Raw genomic sequence first — 19691 nt, 5'->3', positions numbered from 1 at the left:
GATTACTCATCAGCCAGTGTGAGCACTTGGCCAGGTACTGGAACAACACACTGGAATCCCAGCAGATCGTCTCTGCTGAGTGGTTCCGAGGCCACAGAGAGATCAGAACCACCTTACTGACAATACATGAATTAGACTACATGCTAGCTAGCAACGGTTAAATTAAACCAGGTTTAATAGATACACATTTTACACTTTACACAACTTCTTCACATGTTCCTCAAACTCACTCAGACTAATGTTTGGACGTATCAGCCCATTTAAAACACTAACAAATGCTAACGCCAATGTGGAATTTCTGAATTCCGTGTAGCGTTAGCCGCCATCTTTGTTTAGCACCTCTGGAAACTCTTCAGAAAGATTCATAGTTTTTGTTGACTGTGTGTTTCTGTGCTGTAGATGCATTAGGATGATGCCTGGGCTAATGACAAAGCTAAGGGAGCTAACCAATAAAAAAAAAAGATCTGTTGCAAGTGGTAGCTACCTGACAAACACAAAAAAAGACAGACACGTATACTGTAGGTGATATAGTGGGTCAATGAATGACTTACATGCAACAGATGGCCTTCTGTGGCTAGAAATGCTACAGCTATTAGCTACAGTAACAAACCGTTTAATGATTCCAACTTCTTACCTATATATCATCTGTTAAAGTCTGGAGAAACGTTTTAGAAAAGTTTAGGTTTTTAAAAAGTAAGCAAATACCATTAAATATAACATGTTTCTACAGTTGACTAATATAGCTTTTTAAGGAAGTACGTTTCTTTATTTAAAGGTGATAACATTCGATAGCCTAAATTATCCTGAATAGTTGTGTTACATATTGCTTTTCATTTGAGAACACACACACACACACACACACACACACACACACACACACACACACACACACACACACACACACACACACACACACACACACACACACACACACACACACACACACACACACACACACACACACACACACACACACAGTCTTTCAGCTCCAGAAACAAAACAAATGTTTTTCTGGATAAGAAATGCTAATAAACTCAGAGGACGAGAGATTTCTGCACCCTTTTCATCGCCAAGCTCTTTAAACAGCCCGGGTCCTCTGTCAGTCACACACAGAGTGAGCCGTATAGTTCACAAAAAGGAAAAAGATCCTAGCTGGAAACAGCAGGATGAAGGTTTTTCCTCTTAGCTGCTCATAAATATGCTTTAACAGTTATGACATAATAAAGAGGAGCCCTAAACTAAACAGGGCAGAAGCCATTTGTGGACCAGAGCTAGTGCAGGAATAAAAAAGGCAGGTCATTAAGTGTAAAATGGACTTTATCACATTCACATTGTAATAAATCTCAATTTGATAACTTTATAATGATACATGAGAGGTGATGTACACATGTTCCTTCAGTACATTAATTTATGTGATTGAGAGTGTTTGTTATACACACATATACTTGTTTACAACAACAGTTGGTAAATACTGTTTAAAAGATCTCCAAAAAACAAACAAACAAAAATAAAAACGCCTTTGCCATCCCACTCAGTTTGGAGATGAGAAAAAAGGTTTGCTCCAGCATACACACATTAAAAGTTACTCACAAGACTGCATTTGATCTGAAGATTGCCTTGAAACGCTACAAAACTGCTTCATTAGGAACTGAACTGAAACATGTACCGTGTTAAAGTGGTGAGACGTTTTGATAAAGAACCCGCTGTAATTTAAACCTTCAGCAGAAATAGCTCATTATAGTATAACAATAATCGCTGCTCCATCACGCGTCACATCATTTCACACCAGTGCAGATGAGTTTAATGAGATCACCTTGAGTGCACAAATGTGAATATTCTACCAGAGGAAACTCTCAAATAACAGTGAATGAGTGACAGTCTCAGGTAGCAACAGAACCACAGCACGGTTTACCACTACTGTAAACCCTCAATCACTATGAGCCTGTTACGTTTTGGTCATTAAGGTCTAAATTAGTTCATACAGAGATAAGCTTTCAATAAACATTTTTAAGACACAATAAAACTTTAACAACTAAAAGTCTCTAAAACGTAAAAAGTGTGTATTATTTTTTCCAAGTACTGACTTTCATCCAATATGGACCTAAAAAAAACTTAAGTCTAAAAATAAAAACATCCAAGGCATCAAAAATATAGCAAGACACCATGAACAGATTCAATTATCAACTCAAATATCTGAGTATCATGTGAAGCATACACTGTTTCTTACCAACATAAACATGAAGTGTACAGGACATTAATCAACTATTTGTGATTCTGTATTTACACTTCATAACGACTCTCAGAAAAATAATAGACATTTTGACACCCAGCAGTAACTGGATGACACACTGACATGATTTGACCAGTTAAGAAAACACAATGACAGTAAACCCAGAAAGCACAGAGGGGTCAGGGGACGGGGGGGCAGAAGAAAAGGGGCGCGAACGAGAAGGAGGGCACCGAGAACGAGGGTGAAAAAAAAAACACAAGAAGGCAGGCAGAAAAAGGACCAGGAGAGAAGCAGGCGCGCGAGAGCCGCGCGCACACACACACACACACACACACACACACACACACACACACACACACACACACACACACACACACACACACACACACACACACACACACACACACACACACACACACACACACTAAAATAAACCAGAAATGTGTGAAAAAGACATTTTGAGTGGTTAATCGCAGAGGAGGCAACAGATGTGTAGCCTCTGTACAACAACAGCAGCATCTCTCCTCTTTTTAATCTCTAACAAGACAGAGACTCCAACATGGGCATTAATGGAAATTCCACTGGTTCTGCATAAAATCTAAAACACAACGTTCACGTACTCGACATACAACATTAGCTTGGCCTCACAGGCAAACAGGTCATGGCAAAATGTAGGAAAACAAATAAAAATCAACATTCTCTGCTAGATTTCCTTCACAGGCGGCACAACACTCGCTCTGTGAGTCTCTCAGGATTTCTGTGAGGTTCCCCAATTATCCTCTCACACACCAAATCCCCAGCCTCGACTAAAACCAGGAATGTTTTGCTGGTGTTAGTTCTTGTTCCTGCTTCCTCGACCCCCAGGGAGCTTGAAAAAGGCCAGCGAGCGAAGAAGTTCTGCCTCCTGATACGGAGGACCTGTCCAGAACATTTTGAGCCCACAAGAGTACAAAACAACCGGGGGATACAGGTCTTTAAACAAGCAGCAACATGGGCTACATCCCAAAGATTGACACTGAGAAATACGTAATTAAGGCTCATCATGTTAGTTTCTTACTTAACTGATATTCACTGAAAAACACCTGGCAGTTGAAGGGATTGTGACTTCCCGCTTGCTTTGAAAGGACCTCACTACATAGCTGTAAGTTGCTGTTGTTTTACCAATCTTCAAATACATCATTGAAGAAAATAAAAAAACTAAAAATCATGAGCCCAAAAGATAAAGCACTCATTGCAGGAACTGGGTTCGTACATCTGTTTATAATAAATAGTAGAAAAATAATATCTTGTTTTATTTGTATTCTCCTCTATTCATCGGACCCAGAGGAGGTTTTCCTACATCGTAGTTCTTCGTAGACATTCACGAAAATGTCCAAATACCTTGTCAAACTGTTTTGTATAAGGCCAGTAGCTGCTCCTTTGGATGAAGGCATAACTTAAAGTGTCCATCGGTCGACGGGACCACAAACCTGTGACAGAATCCATAAGATCATCCTGTTATTTCTGCTTATCCTCCGTGACATCCATCGGTTTCACAAACGTGAGGAGTGCTTTAATCGCATCACCCCAAGTGGGCTTAGTAGGAAACAACTTCTGGAGGTTGGGATGGAGCCCTGACATGAAGGGTCCACATCCACTCTGAATTCAATTTGACTACCCGCTGGCTCAATCAAGTGTCTAGACTCCCATGTGATAATGAGGTCTGTCCTCTCGCAAGGCATTTAGGTTCCAGTCATGTCCTCTCTGTAATCATGGCTTAAAGAATGAGCCAAAACCAGCGCTCCCAAATCGTCCCGAATGCCAGATTCCTTCAGAACAACAATTGAAAATCCTATTTGGCCATTTTCAGTGTGTGTGTGTGTGAAGCTGTGCACACGTAGCAGATGATACATGAGGCTGAAGGGACTCAGATGGAGACACTGGCACAGTGAAACCACACGGGTAATATTCCGATTAAAACACAGATTCCCTTCATGGCGGAGGTCCCATGGCCCAGTGGCATCGTGAGCCGTCCCTCCATCGTGGCAGTGTCCACTGCGCCACGTGACCAGAGCACACTCGTAAATAGTCCTTAACTCAACACAGGCTCCCATCCGCCGCAGGAGGACCGAGCATCAGCACTCCGCGTCCACGCTGTGCACCGTGACCGCGGCCTGCAGGTGGTGCGTGTGCAGCGGGTGGTGGTGCGTGTGCGTGTGCCGGTACGGGTGGAACTTGTGGCTGAGCAGCGCCGCGGTCTGCGGGGGCGTGTCCAGCTCCAGGTCGTCGTCGTGGTTGCCCACGTCAACGCCGGCTGACAGCGGGTCGTTGTTCCCCGGGGGGTTCTCGCTGTCCTCCTGGGGACTCATCGTGCTGTATCCTGGACACAAACAGTACAGGGTTCAGCATCACACACACACACACACGTATTTCACAACATTCTGTCAAATCAAACCCCTGAAAAACCCACAGTCTAAATCAGTTCCATAATTTTAATAATGGCAGACGAATATTTAAAACCTGAATATTTACTTATATTAATTCAATAACGAGCTAAAATCAATGGAGGCATCATCAAATGTAGTGTATTGTCTAATGCAGCACTCCTTCCAGTCACAAAGCTTAAGCCCAAGATGAATAAGGCCCAACACATAATGTAACAGGAAGCAGGACAAGCTCTTTGATGGCACAATGACAACATATCCCCCCACTGGGCGTTTTCTCCTTATGTTTTCAGCTTTCTCATACAATTTGAACTAAGCTGTACATATTTCTGATCACTTTCCAACATATGTCTAGCCTGAAGCCACAGAATCATGCCAGCACGGCTTAATACAGGGCAGCACTGCTCCGCGGAGGGAGCCCAAGATATTTAACTCCGTTCAAATTACTGCAAAGTCTGTTTAAAAGCCACAAACACTCTCCTGATACTGCGTTTGACTTTGTGATCACATACTTTACTGGATTTAATCCTGCTCAACAAACCTCCCAGCTGCCAATTTTACCGAAATCCCTGTAGCTCTCTGTTTCCACAGTTTTCATTTATTGCAAAAGGTTATGTCAATCGCTTTATCTACTCGGGGTTTCATCACCTCCAGGGTTATGAAATCTATCTGTAAAACAGACTGTGCTCAGGATTTCTAAGTGGAATATTTGGGAGTTGATCTGAAAATAAACTCATTCTCTTTAATTCCTGCAGCTCCATCATCCTGAGCTTCTGATTTGATTATCAGCAACAAGCTGGTGAACATCAATCTGTCAAGCAAGCAGAGAGAGAGGCCTCTGTGATCGTATTTATAGAGAAACCGCTGCCATTTAGGATGATGAAACATTAAACCTGCAGTGATGCTCACAGAGTGTGTGCGGCGTGTAAACGGAAAGACTCCTCAGAACCAAACTCTGAGGCACTTTTCCACGAATGATGTCACGAGTGAACATTTTCACCCGATAATGGAGCCGGATGGAAAGTCAGAGAATCACCAAAGTGTGCACCATTAGGAATCTGAGTATCCCTTGTTTATATTCCCTAAAGATAAGCTGGGGTTTTACTCCAAATGAAAGAAAACTGGCAAAGAATGACGAGAGAAAAACAGAGGGGGTTAAAACCACCGCAAAGGACGGAGACCTCAGACAAGTTCTGGTGTGTAACGCTGCCAGCATCAGCCTTCAGAGGCATCAGGTGAGGTACAGTACATTAAACGCCCCCAGACCAGACACAAACACACCTTATACAGTACCTGCCTACTGAGCAGGCCTTTGCCATGGACCTCCTACCAGATCAAACCAAAATCAGTGTTTGTTAAAGCTGATCTCACTTAATATAAGCTGTTTATGTGCCATTAATCTTGAGCAGAGCGACTAAATATGAATTTGAAGATGCACAATTGTGCAACACACATTTCAGATACATTATTTATTCTCCTCCCCACACATAAATCACATGGATTACAGCTGGAGATTGCACGCAGTGTTATACAATATTCATTTAGAAATGGGTAATATCAGTCATCCCCTGGAAGCCATTACTGCAGCTGAAAGGCAGCGGCACTCTGTGCTGCATGTGTGCGTCACTCCCTCGGCTTTAATGCACCGATCCTTGTGATCTGCATGTAGCTTTATGTGTGCGTGTGTGTTGTATCACACCCTCCAGCGGTGGAGGGAGTGGGCTGTGGAGAGACGAGCAGCAACTCCCCGGCGTCAGCGCGCTAATGAATTTGCTCTAATGTTATGATGGATGAACGTCCCCCTCGCTCCATTTTTCCAGACTCCTCTTCCTTTTCCACCTCCGTTCACTTGCCTGCGCGTTTCACTATTATTTCCCCTCTTTCATCATATTAACATGTCTGTAAGTGTCCCTCCATTTTCAGTTTCCAGTCCCCAGTTATGCAACACGCGATAATCTTTCCCATGACTTTTTCTTCGCTCATTGAAATCAACGACTTATTTTCTGTTTATTTCCAGATTCACACTTTCAGTTTAACAGTTATATGTTGGAAACAGGAGCTCATCATTTCATACTGCTGCTAACACTTGCACTGCAGATACCATGAAGGGTCTTGGTTTCCTTTTTTCCCTCTGTTAGCATCAGTTAAGTAACGGACGATCATTGCCAGGAAGTGGAGTGATGGCATATGTAGGTGGTGAGAGCCCGTGTGGGAGGAACTGTCCATCCACACTCAGCGTCAGACTTATTGTACTAATTCTCTGAACGATTTTAGAAACGCGGGCATCTCGTCCGGAGAACAGAGGATCTGAGCGGTGACATAATCGGAGGAACAAGGCCAGGGCTGAACCGCTGCCAAACAAGCGGCAGCTCATGGGGGCTTCACACAGAACGGTGGCAGCGAGTGATGGAGGTGACTCAGACTTTCTTCATCATCCAGCTCTGGAGCAGGGGTCCAGACTCCCTGGTGTCCACCGAGCTTCCTGGACGCGTGGCTAAACCTTGTGTCGCTGCTCCCAGCGCACACAAACAGCAGCTTTTATCCAGGACGCCTCTGAACACGAGCCCCTCGTCCCGACTCTACCAAGGACACAACTCATCCCTCTCACCAGGAGAAGGACCGATTTCAAACAACGCACATATGGTTATGAGCCACTCCACAGCTGTGGCTGCGCGAGTTTGTTCCCGTTTGAAGCGAAATGTCAGAAGACGTGTCTGTTTTGTAACCAGCGGGTGATTCATTTGTTTTTCTTCGCAAAACCACATTATTTTACACTGAACAATCTGTTGTGCGAGAACATGACACAACATGAGCATGACACGGAGGAAAATACAGGTCAATTCGCCAGAATTACCTCAGCAGAGGTTTATTTATACGTCCAGTGAAGCAGCCAACGCTTCTGGATGTGATGGAACCACATTCTCAGCGCTTACGTGTCTCCGTCTGGGACTTTGTTCTGCTTTGATGCAGCGCTACTCACTCACTTCCTCTTTTAAAATATGCCGATGCAGTCAATGACCTCACGTCGATGAAAGCAGCAGACAGTTTTGAACGCGATCTCACCGTGGTCGCTCTCCGTGCCGGACCGACCCCAGTAGCGCCGCCTCCGCTCAGGCGTGTGAGTGTGTCTCTCGATCATCGCCGCTATAAACCTCGTGTTACTGACTGGAAGAGAAGAGAGCGCACGCATCAACACAAAGGCCACTTCTGCCTCGAAACGCTAAATGCTAAAACAAGGTTAAAGACACTTCATCCGAATGAACAGCACTCACTGATTCCTCTGTCCTCGTGGCTGTCTTCATCCCTGTCGTCCCGTTCATTGTCCAGGTTCGACATTCGCACCGACATTTCTGAAGATGAAGCAGGTGGGAGGGCAGAAGCGTGAGGTTTGTACAGTGATACTCTAAAATGAGAAGTATTGCAAGGTGGGAAATACAAATGACCCGACGTCTCTTCACCCAAACAATGCTGGATTTATTCAGTAGCGCTTGTGTGACCCATACAAACACAAGCAAAGCCCTGTGATGCATGAGTCAGTTCCCCAGTATTGGGCCTCGATGCAACCATCAACCATCTATTCCAAGTTGTTTACCAAACTATCAGACTGAAAGGGACTTGGACTGAAGAGCTTTAATGGGGCTGTAATCTCGTTTGATGTTTTTGTCAATATCGCTGAGTAATTTCATAAATCATGCAGCAGCAGCTGCTGCGTGATGCTAATGTCAGGCGTTTGGCTCCAGCGGCACTCGCTTGTTAATCACGCTGCTTTAAAAACTCTGTTTCCGCCTTTGGTATTTCTCCAAATGTCAGCCGCCGGAGAGGACAACGTAAAGGTTCCTGAGCTTGTTCCCGATGTGAGCATTTGGGCGGCAGCGCAGCATCCTCCCCATCCTCTTACCCTGTGCTGCCAGCGGTGACATGTGCTGGTGGGAGCGCCTGTGGATCTGGTGCCTGTACGCGTACACCGCGAGCACCAGCACCATAATGCATCCCATAATGCCCCCGGCAACGGGACCCACGGGAGCACTCTTGATCATGTTCAGAGACGCCACCTCCTCATCTGGTGAAGAACAGAAACCAAAAGATCATGTTTAAAGTCAAATACGAGGGCAGTTTTAAGCAGCTTGGCCTCAGATTTGAAGGCACGCTGCGATGTGGGAACATTCTGTACTTCACTTCCTCTCTCCAATCAGTGTGAAATGCCACAGAAAAGTTATTCAACTGCAGGCAGGTAGCCAGAAGAGCTTCAAATAGCCAATACCAGGAGCAAAACACAAACGGAAATAATACAAAAAAAAAAAAAAAACAGGCCACACGTGGTTTCTTCTCACCATTTACAAAATCCCTGTTCCACACATATTATGGTAATAGTTATAGCTGGAGCATGTTCGACCGCCGTCCATGCTGGACTCACCTAAAAGCCCCAGGCCATCGGCGTAGGGACTCTTGGCTCCGACGATGCCGCCAAAGCACTCCTTCTGCAGGGCACAGTACGGCTTGTCCAGGTGCGTCTTACCGTCACTGTCCACCATGCACCACTCGCAGTCCAGCACGCCAAAGCAATCGCTGCAGCAGAGATCATAGGAAATACGATGTGAGACTACAGATTTTTCATTCCATTTACTGACACTTGGTGGCGCTGTACTGCTGCTGCAGCTGGTCATGTCATTTTATAATGCAGCTTTTGTGAGAACATGTGTTTTAAACAAACATTACTATGAACCGTGTATGTGTGTAGAGAAATGCCTGCACCTGCTGGTGTATCTCTGGCTACAGCGTGTGTTGATGCACTGGGGCAGGGTGTCGTGCAGACTGGGATCGATCACATTCAGACTGACTGGCTCCTGATGCACCTCACAGCTAGGGTTCCTGTGCAACACAAACACACATTCATCAAAAGGGGATTTACACAAGGGTGGAGGTCACATATTAGTCAAACTATTTATCTGACAATCATTCAAACCTAAGCCAAAAAAAACAAGCAGGATGTAGCATGTAGTGTAGAAATGCAGCAGGTAAGATGATGCTGAGTGTGTCAGTGTATGCAAAGCAGCAGTAAAAAAGGACAAACATCAGTTGCTGCCTGACACAAAGCAGAGACGATTCTGACGGGGAGAAATGATAATTACACGTCTTCCTGAAATAAAAGAGGAATTGGCATTTGAAACATTGACGTCCTGTCAAAGGCTGCTGATGGTTGATGAAAGGAAGTGGGGAGATGTGAGAGAGACAGAGAACAGGCACCCGCACAAAAGACAGAGGAGACCGGGACAGATCAAAGAACGGAGACAGTGAGAAAGGGAAAAAAGAGAAGTGAGGAAACACCCACAGACGTTTCCACAGCAGCAAACAGCTCCCACAGTATTTCAAGAAGCCCACAGACGTGCGGAACTAAAATCAGGACAGGGTGAAACCAGCCAAGCGACACGGGCGCTCAGGTCCTGCACTGACCTGTTCTCAGCGTTGGTGAGGTTGCCGGTGCACTCGTTGACCTCCAGGGGGCACTCACACGGACACTCGCACTCATTCTGCTCCATCCTGAAAAACACCATTAACTGTCCCGTTAGACACGACGTCATCACTGTTCTGGCACCAGAAAGACTCTGCACTCTGTAGACCTGTGGCAGTTGAGGCAGAGCCGATCCACGGTGCTGCAGGCGCAGAACGCCAATGAGTCGCACGTCTCGTTCACGATACCGGCGAAGGCATTGGTGCCTGGGATTCTGGTCAGACGGTACTTGGAGCAATGGCTGCCATGGACCAGGTTAGTGAGGTCACCCTGGGGAAAAAAGTTGTAGTTATTTAAGATCAACATGTAAAATTTCAATTCTTTACATTTGTTTTCGGTTGTAGAACCACTCCTCACCACCAGATGGCAGCCTCGTACTATCAAATGACCACACAGTTGCCATGGTGCTCTACATTCACCCTCGTCCTGCTTCTCTGTGACTCACCACTATGCTGGTGTTGAACTTGTAGAAGCGCTGCACCGTGCGGTCGCTGAAGCTGTTACAAAGGTTCTTCTTGACAAAGTTGGGATGGTTGAGGATGTCATTAGCCACCAGCGGCTCCTGCAATACAAAGGTCAGCATGAACAAGAGACAACTGTAAACTAAAGATGGCGGAGAGTTTGGTGCCACTGCCAGTTTTAAATGTTTTCAGGAGGCTTCAAATTTACTTTTTCTTTAATCACACACATTTGGCATTTGTTATGGGAGTCTGGAAGCTTCACCTTATGTGTAATGTGTTGTTGCTCTGCAGGAGCATGGCCTTTGGGGTCAATCAGAGTAGGGTGGGCAACGAGGTACCCTCTGTCCTCCATTATAAAGCACCTACAACAACAATAACAACCGTCAAGAATGCAGACAGACACTTTTAGATTAATTTAAATGTGTGAGCTGAGTATTATTTGTTTGAAATTCTTCTGTTTAATTGTGCTAAATTCTAGCTCATTCATGTGCATAATGCAGCTCAGGTCCGCTCCCCTGCCCCTCTCTGCCCCACACCCTGCATGGGCTAATCCTGTTTTATATGGGCCCTGCACACCAACAGACAGAGAATGAAGGAAGCAGAGAGCGAGAGCTACTGGGGGAGAAAAATGATGAAAGAATGAAGAAAGAAAATCAAAAAAGGATGCACAAGCTGGAGCAGCAACAGCAACACATCTCCAGCTGGAATGCCGTGATAATCAGCTTATATCCTCCTCCCGTCTCCTCTTTTATTCTCAGGCTCTCTGAAAGTTTCATTCTTGCTCGGTGAAACAAACATCGAGCCACCGCGAAAGGGTCCCTCTCCCTACCTGATCTTGTTGCCTTTGTCCTGGTTGCAGATGGGCAGCAGGTCCAGCAGGACTTTGTAGAAGTAGCGCAGGGTGAAGTCTATACCCATCACCGCCACCGCATAACCAGGGGCCATCTGAGAACTAGAACGTGACGAGGAAACGCGTGAATGCGTGTCACACAAACAAGCACATGCTATAAATCTGTGTCTGCGCAGGCCACAGCGGGCACAATCACACGCTCGCCGAGCAGCGGTCCGCACTTTATCAGCCGCACGGATATCAAGACACAAACATGTGGGTTCTACTTCAAGCCGAACCAAAAACAAACGCAGTCACAGCTGCAGCCAGAAAGCGGAAACCGCTGTTGGAGGCGTGCGAGCGCACTCACCTGGAGGCGTGGATGGTGTGGCTGATGGTCACCACGTATCCGGCCCCTCCCACATCCAGGTAGGGCCCGGTGAAGGTGATGAGGCCGGGGTTGGCCACGGCATGCTGGTACCTGCACGCACGTCCCACAGGCTCAGGGTTATCTCTGCTAGCGGCTAATAGCTACGAATGGGCTCCACGGTGTCATTCGTCAACAGTTTTATTTCGAATTAAAGTGCGGTTTAAGGTGAAAATCTCGAGTGGGCGGATCTCATTAAAAGGTTCGGACACCTTTTGAAGCACAAACATGCACCTGCAGGTTCCCTCATTCTGATTACCTTTAACTCCACTGTCCCCAAAACAGCGTCTCACACCTTTACCCCCCTCTTCCTCCCCAGCCCCTGCAAAAGTAAGCCTCACCATTGTCTGCGGGTCGGGTCGAAGGCTTTGTCCATCAGCGATCCAGGGTAAATCCGGAGCACCCCACTGGGGGTTGCTATGTAACGGCGCACAATGTAGCAGTTGAGGCTACTCATTTCCATTAGTGTCATCCACTCATCCGTGACGTGACTGGTCGCCATAACCTCGTTCCTGACAGAGGACTGCAGAGGGGAAGGCAGGAAAGAGTGGAGGGAGACCGAGTTAGAGAGACAGAAGCGTGAATAACGGGACAGGAAAAATGTTTACACTCTTTCAATCTGCAATTAGAGCAAAGCTGCAAAAGCTGCGTTTTAATTCTGATAAAGACGAAGGAACGTGAGGTAGAAAAGGCCCAGGAGGAGACTGGGAGACTCGTCCCAATCATAGAAAAAAGTCACACCCCAGTACCATATTCACTAAAGCTCCTAGGCTTGAAAGGGGTGATGAGGTCACCGGGGGGGGGGGGGGCTTTAACACCAGCCTGGGAATCAGAGCTGAGACTGGGGCTTAGAGTTCAAACTCTCACCTCCCACTCCCCGAGCGACAGGAATGCACACGGGCTGCCAAAACCACGTGGGGGTTTGTCTCCTTAAAGACACAGGGCCGCACTGGCAATTTGTGGCTTTTAATCTAAGCGGCCACGAAAAGCTGGGAGCACATGTTACGGAGCAGGCGGGTTCAACGGCAACGCGGAGGAGAGTGTGTCGTATTGTTTGCGTAGCTGCGTGCGCGCAGACACGCATCATTAGGCCTCGGTGTTGGTGCTCAGACGGGTTTTTGCTGTTATTTCCTGTGCTCGCGTACCTTGAGGCCTGGGTTGGCTATGAGTCTGGTGTTGTCACTCAGGTAGGCGGTGTAGTGTTCCACCATGCGCTTGGTCTCCGGCTGGCTGAGGTGCTCGTACGGGGACGAGAAGCTGCCGGCTGCAAGCATCACCGTGGGGGATTCTGAAGGAGCAAGGGGACCAACGACAGCCATCACTGAAGTTATCCTGCACTGTGCGGCACTGAGGACCCGGTGTCCATCGCTCCTCTTACCAACAGTGGCGAGCTGCTTGAAGTGCAGGCAGGAGCTGGGCTGACCCAGCAGGTCCAGGCGATGGTAGAGCAGCTTGGAGCTGGGAGCCGTGTTCAGGTTCTTCAGCTGTTTCACTGGGATTTCAGGCTGCACGTACACGATGCACAGGATGAAGGACGTGTCCTGAACCTAGAGGGCAACGCGGGAGGAACAAGATTCAAGATTCTGCACCCAAGCATCATCTGACGTCATGGACAAGCAGCTTATGAATGCGGCTGGATATTATCTGGAAGAACAGAACGGCTTGTGAAACCAGGGGCTCGTCTCAGTCGTTGCTTTCTAGGTCACTTTTTTGGCCTCGGGGAAGTTTGACTTAAATAAAACAGAGAGCGCCGGCGAACACATGGCAAAGGTGCCAGTTTGAACTGCAGCGACTGTGTGGAAAAAAAACAGAATGTCACAAGCTTTTAAAAGCCACTAAAAAGGAAACGCACACATCAAGCGTGATATTTTTGCTCCTGCCAAAAGTCTAAATGTCAGACAGCAAACAGACACAATATGGTGTGATGTTATAAGTGTCCCGCTGCCATTAGCTCCTAAAACAGGACACGGAAGGCGTGTTCCAGGGATCGACAGTTTCTGGGTGTGGGAGCGCTTTGTTTTTATTCCACTGACTAATTGAAAGGTGTGGAGGTTTGGTGGAGACACAAAGACAGACAGCGTAAATCACTGCAGTGAGTGTAGACAGCAATGATAAAGAGATGTCCTATAGATAGTCAGAGAAACAGAGGGAAAGTATATTGGACACCTATTGTTCCACCACGACAGCCCGTCAAGGGATGCAGATCCCTTGTGTTGATGTGTGATGTATTTATCTACTGTAATGTGTTTTTAAAGGCACATTCCTTGTCGGTGTACACAAGAGCCGGGGAGCGACCAGAGAGTTCATGGTCTAATGGAGGCTAAAGGCTAAATATAATCGGTCACCGTGTGTCATGTGTAAACCACCACCTACCAGTTTCCAGGCGTAGCTGACATTATACGCCTCTCTGCTGTTGTCCCGGAGTCGATTTGTGTGCCAGGACAGAGAGGAGTTGACAGGAACAGCAATAACCTGACTGCCCAGAGGGAGGCTGAAAAGCAGACACAGAGTTAACTGAACCCGTGGCTTTAAATGGAGAGAGATTTATTAAAAGGAGCTGCGTGTGCGTCTTCCTTACTTGAGGATGTTGTGTCGTACAGCAGGGAATCCTGGGATATTCTCGTAGTGGATGACATCGGTGTGCAGCGGAGGCTCCGTCATCAGGTAGGGTCGTGTTAGCGATGGATGCATCAGAGTGTAACCTGAAATATCAAACACAGCTCCATCATTAATTATTAGTGGTCCTGAAGTTAAATTTAAACAGCTTTTTTTGCCCCTCTCTCTCCTTCCTTGCCCAAATCCTGACACGCTGCTCTAAACGCCTGCCTCCCTCCTGTCGCTGAGCTCCCAGAAAAGTCTAAAGCTGAATTTAGTTAAGGTCACTTGGAGAAGATCCAGATTCAATAGGTTCAGAAAGCAGAAGAACTGCAGTCTGCTCCTTCTGCACCGTGTGCCGTGTCCTGACACTAGCTCTTCACGGCTTTGTTGTGAGATCTTTGTTTAAAAACTCCCAGCTCACAAAATATTTGCAGACTGGCATGTTTGTTTTTTGGTTCCACTAGTTTTGAGTTCCACAGTTTCTGCTGTAACAAACTTTAGAATCAGTATCACCAAAAAACGCTTCCAGCGAAGCCCTGCTCATTATTGGCAGAGACAAACCCAAAAGGTTTCCCACAACTGTGTGCTGTGACAAACCTTTGTTGTCAATGAGGAAGGTGTATGAAGCCAGAGAGTCTTGGTAGTAGGTGACGTCCTCCAGGATGTAGGCCAGGTTCACGTCCACCCCAACGACGCCCAGCAGCAGGTTTCCAAAGTAGCAGGGCCGGCTCACAGTCATGATGAACCCTGGAGAACACGCACATGTTCAGTCAAAGGCGCATTCGGCTACGGAATCAGGAAAAGCACTAGAACCTCACTGAACCTCAGACCAACATCAGTCCGGAGTTCGACCTCGCGGCTGCTCACCGTCGCCCATGGGGTCGGAGTAAGGCAGGCTGAAGCGCGCCAGGTCGATCATGCGGTTGGGCAGGTTGATGTAGAAGCGGCCCACCGTGGTCTCCAGGTTGCTCAGCTGGTTCAGCACCATCATGCTCCCCTTCACCACCGGCATCACGGAGGCGCCGGCGGACCCGGACGACATCATGGAGGCCCGCTCCCGCTCGGCCACGCGGTCCACGCCGTATTTCACCGAGTTCTGCTCGGCCAGGTCCCGCAGGAAGGCCAGCTCCTTCAGGCCCGTCACCCCCTCTGACAGAGAGAGAGAGAGAGAGAGAGAGAGAGAGCTGAGGACAGGAAGGAGGCCTGGTGCAGAATGTGTTTGATTTAACCAAGCAGAGATCTTAGGAACAAATCTGCAACTAGCAGCGCAGCTTAAGGTCTATTGAAAAGGGCAACTGTGCAAATGAAAGGTGGAGGGAGCGGCTGACAGGGAGTAACAGTTCATAACATGGGAGCACATGACTCAGATTCCAGTTATAAAAGGCAGCAGACTCTTCGCGGTCCCCTCGAGCTGTAAGGACAGAAAAAAAAAATCCCAAAATGAAAAATGAATTCTGAAAGAACGAATCCGGACCCTGTTCTGAAAACGCCTCTCGTTTCCAAGCACACGCGTGGTTTCCTACACTCACTTGGCCTCGGCAGCAGAGACCGTTCGCACAAGCTGCGACTTGATCTTCCCAGGCTTTAATCGCACAATCCCGTGCATCTGCCAAACGCAACTGTCATCCGTCAAGCTCAGGGGTTGTGACATTTATAAGCGCCGCATCATGTTAAAGAAAATATGCGGCTCAGACGCTAATGCACGCTTCAGACTTTGTCTTTCCGAGCCCCAAAAGGTCGCTCAGAGCAGAGCGGGGGCCCCAGCTGTCACCTGGAACTCTTGGCATCGCGGCCTATTGGAAGGATCAGGCACCCAGCGCTTTGCCAGCATTCAATCGCTGACGGGATTAAAGCAGAATCCCTTTTAATGCCAAGGTTCTGCTCCGCTGAGGCGCTGGCCGACTGGTGGGTGGCGATGTCGTCATGGGTGGCGATCTTTAACCCGCAGAACAGCACATTTTTCTGTTTGCTTAATTTATGACGGGCTTCTTCCTTCTCGACGACGATCCTGTGATAAGTTGGGAAACTTCTCCTGCACAAACTGATGCTTCATCTTGCGTCACGTGGCTTCTGCACACAGCTGCTGCAGAGTCTGCATTCACAAACCAGACCTGCGCTACAACGCATGCGTCCACCTTTAAAGCTCTAGAAACAAAACAAATGTTTTTCTGGATAAGCAATGCTAATAAACTCAGGACGAGAGATTTCTGCACCCTTTTCATCGCCGAGCTCTTTAAACAGCCCGGGTCCTCTGTCAGTCACACACAGAGTGAGCCGTGCACGCTTTGAAGTCTTCACCATCTCCTCTCTTAGATGTACCTCATTTCCATTTTCCAATGCAAAAATGATTTGTATTAATGGTGGACTAATGCATGCACGGTGTGTGTGTGTGTGTGTGTGTGTGTGTGTGTGTGTGTGTGTGTGTGTGTGTGTGTGTGTGTGTGTGTACACACCACAGAGGGTGGTGGGAATTAGAGGGGGCAGATGGACGGACAAGGACAATAGAGGAGGAAATGGACGCATACACACCGCACACCAACACTCAGGCACACACAACAAAAACAAAAAGGCTTTGAGGTTCCCCGGCTCCAGGCAGGCTTTGGCACAATGTGCCCAAGAACGCAGAGAAGCAGTGTCGAACACAAAGAGAAGGCTCCCAGCAGAGTTATAGGTATGTGTGGAGCCCAGGTTGTATGTGTAACTAGTGTACGGCTGTGTAAAATAATAAAACTAATGGATTTTGTTCTAGTTTTAAAGCAGGATATTAAATGGTTTCACATGCTCATATTTTCCAAACAGACAAATAAAGGGCTTCAGTGGCTCATCAGTGGTTCCTTACGGTAACAGCCCTGAGACAACACGTTCGAGCCACGATCTGGCTCTTTGATTCGAGCGACCTACCGTTCATGAGGGCGTAGGTGAGGATCATGACCGAGTTGTTGAGGTGCCGGTTCTCCTCCCTCACCACGCTGAGCGTTGCCTTCTTCTCCTGCTCCGACGACTCCCGGGACGTGATGCCGGACGACAGGTAGATGACCATCATGTCCGTCGCTGGCGGGACAGGAACACACGCAGCGCACGGTGATTCGGAGCCCAACGGGAGGCGCTTCAACGCGCGTGTTTGGGGGTTCTTACTGCTGCTCTGCCTGCTGAGGCTGCTGGTGTTCCGCAGGAGCTGGAAGGCTTTCTGGAAACCCGCTGCGTGCTGTGTGGCCCCATCGGAAGCCTTGATGTTGGAGATGAAGGTGCTCATCTTCCTCTTGGTCTCAGTGGTGGCTGGAGACAGCAAGCTCTTGTAGCACTGGTCCAGGGAACAGGAGCGGACCGTGTCCGCCACCGACAGGACCGAGATCTGGAGGGGTGAGAAGGTCGTAAAGCGCCATCGCTGAAACGAGGACACTCTGATGTCTATCCTCCCACTAACCTTGTCGTGTTCATCGATGGCATTAAGGATGACTAGTGCAGAGTCCCTGGCAATCTGAAGCTGGGTGTCGGTTACAGACGCCCCGTGGTCGACCATGACCACAATGTGTTTGGACTGAGGACGCACGGCGGACACGTACACGGGCCTGAGAGACACATCAGACACGCTTTCATAGGAATCTCACCCTGACTGTGAAGCTCCTAACTTACACGTGTTACTGCATTTCCACATATTATCAGTTTAGAGGCTGAGGCCGGGGGTCAAAGCCTCAGACTGTGTGGTCCGGTGGACGGGGAGACGCCAACACAGAGTTCAGCAACGGACTCACAAAGCCTCATTCACGCGTGAAGAAGGCCAAGCAGCGACGTGGCCGTTTGCCAAAAGCTCCAAAGACACAACTGAAGTACAAGAGAACTAATGCGAAATACATCAGCCAGGACAGAGCGATCTCCTCCACTCTGAGGCAGAACCCCCCCCCCCACACACACACACACACACCGCTAAAGGTGTGAAATTCCAACGGGCCTCAGTGGAACAGAGCTGCATTCCCACCGAGGGAATGTGCGGTCGGGGCGCGTGAGGGTGGCATGCCATCAACATGCCCCCTGGGCCACCCCTCAGCAGCGGGGGGTTTGAAGGCCGGTCTGAATGCCAGTACCTGCTGGGAGCGAGGCGACGCCTCGTCATCCCCGTCGTTGCCGAGTCGAACCGAGTGCGGAGACGAAGGGGGAGCCGTGTTTTCATACCTGCTGCGGTGCTCGTAGCTTCCTTTGCAGTGGAACTTGTGTGCGGGGAACACGGTGAAGATGCCTTCCTCGGAGCTGAAGTACTGCCACTTTATTCCCGGGTTGGACTTTAGGTTGTCTGCCAACACTGGTAAAGGAAGAGGCGGAGAGCGTCTTTACTGTAAAGGTTTGTTAATAACAGGAGACAACCTGGCTCATAGCTGTATTTCCTCACTCACACCTCAGCATAAATGAACCAAAGAATCTCCTGTAGACGTCCCAGTCGCTCACAGCGCCTCCGTTTTCTCCCTGGGGTTCAGACAGCGGATATTGACCCGCGTCCTAGCAGTGACTGCAGGGCGAGGTGAAATAACTCGCCGCTACGACCCCGGCAGACAGAGGATTCGCTCAACACTGGCAGACGTTTTGTTTCTCTGGGTCAGAGAGTCGCCGGCGTGTGCACAGCGATCCCATCACAAAGCCGGCAACGACGTTTCCGCTCGCTGCGACACAAAACGGCCTTTCACAACGAGGTGGAGGGGGAGAAACCAAACCGGAGGGACAGGGAGAGGGGGAAACTGAGCGTAGCCCTCGATGCAGGCTCCATTAAAGAAGCAGAAAAGAATGACGCAGCTGGAAAAACTACTTTTTCGCCTCTTTCAATTCAGGAATGGTGAAAACTCACTCAACTTTTTCGTACATAAAAGTTAACCTTGTGTAAAATCCAGGCCAAGATAATCTATTATCAGCTTGGTGTGATTAAGCCATACTGTTTATGAAAATACAAATTGCAGATGGTTTTGCAGCTCATTAGCATCTGTTTGCACATATTTGCATTAGCCGATCGTGCCTGAACTACGTGGAGGATTTCAAACATCTTGTTGATTAAGGCTACGACTCACGCCAGACGCGCTAACCGCCAAAACACAGGGTCGATAATCAAGCTGAGCTTTAAAAATAAATACATGAATATGCAAATCAATGATCCGCAAAACGACTGCAAAAAAGTTTGTGAAGGCACAAAACAGCAGCTACATGTGTGAGACATCGGCGGGTCCTCACAGC

At 48.0% G+C, this 19691-nt stretch overlaps 1 protein-coding gene across 1 annotated transcript in view; it reads right to left on the bottom strand.

Moving 5' to 3' along the window:
* Positions 1–2551: 2551 nt before the first annotated feature.
* The window catches only part of cachd1 (cache domain containing 1), a 44533-nt gene continuing 27393 nt past the window's right edge, over positions 2552–19691 (bottom strand). Inside the window, exons 5-27 of the mRNA XM_029146123.3 lie at positions 18648–18774; positions 17902–18046; positions 17613–17829; positions 17379–17528; positions 15345–15626; positions 15075–15224; positions 14458–14581; positions 14253–14370; positions 13258–13426; positions 13025–13167; positions 12221–12402; positions 11823–11933; positions 11453–11575; positions 10886–10985; positions 10608–10724; positions 10272–10432; positions 10105–10191; positions 9406–9522; positions 9068–9219; positions 8552–8713; positions 7926–8003; positions 7717–7818; positions 2552–4589 (exon numbers count right to left, since the gene is read on the bottom strand). Of these exons, the coding sequence (XP_029001956.1) occupies positions 4345–4589; positions 7717–7818; positions 7926–8003; positions 8552–8713; positions 9068–9219; positions 9406–9522; positions 10105–10191; positions 10272–10432; positions 10608–10724; positions 10886–10985; positions 11453–11575; positions 11823–11933; positions 12221–12402; positions 13025–13167; positions 13258–13426; positions 14253–14370; positions 14458–14581; positions 15075–15224; positions 15345–15626; positions 17379–17528; positions 17613–17829; positions 17902–18046; positions 18648–18774 (3362 nt within the window). The 3' untranslated portion in view covers positions 2552–4344. The remainder of the gene's footprint in view (positions 4590–7716; positions 7819–7925; positions 8004–8551; positions 8714–9067; positions 9220–9405; positions 9523–10104; positions 10192–10271; positions 10433–10607; positions 10725–10885; positions 10986–11452; positions 11576–11822; positions 11934–12220; positions 12403–13024; positions 13168–13257; positions 13427–14252; positions 14371–14457; positions 14582–15074; positions 15225–15344; positions 15627–17378; positions 17529–17612; positions 17830–17901; positions 18047–18647; positions 18775–19691) is intronic.

Source organism: Betta splendens, chromosome 4 (genome assembly GCF_900634795.4).
Source record: "Betta splendens chromosome 4, fBetSpl5.4, whole genome shotgun sequence".
NCBI classification, from domain to species: domain Eukaryota; kingdom Metazoa; phylum Chordata; class Actinopteri; order Anabantiformes; family Osphronemidae; genus Betta; species Betta splendens.
This window is presented reverse-complemented; position numbering and strand designations above follow the sequence as displayed.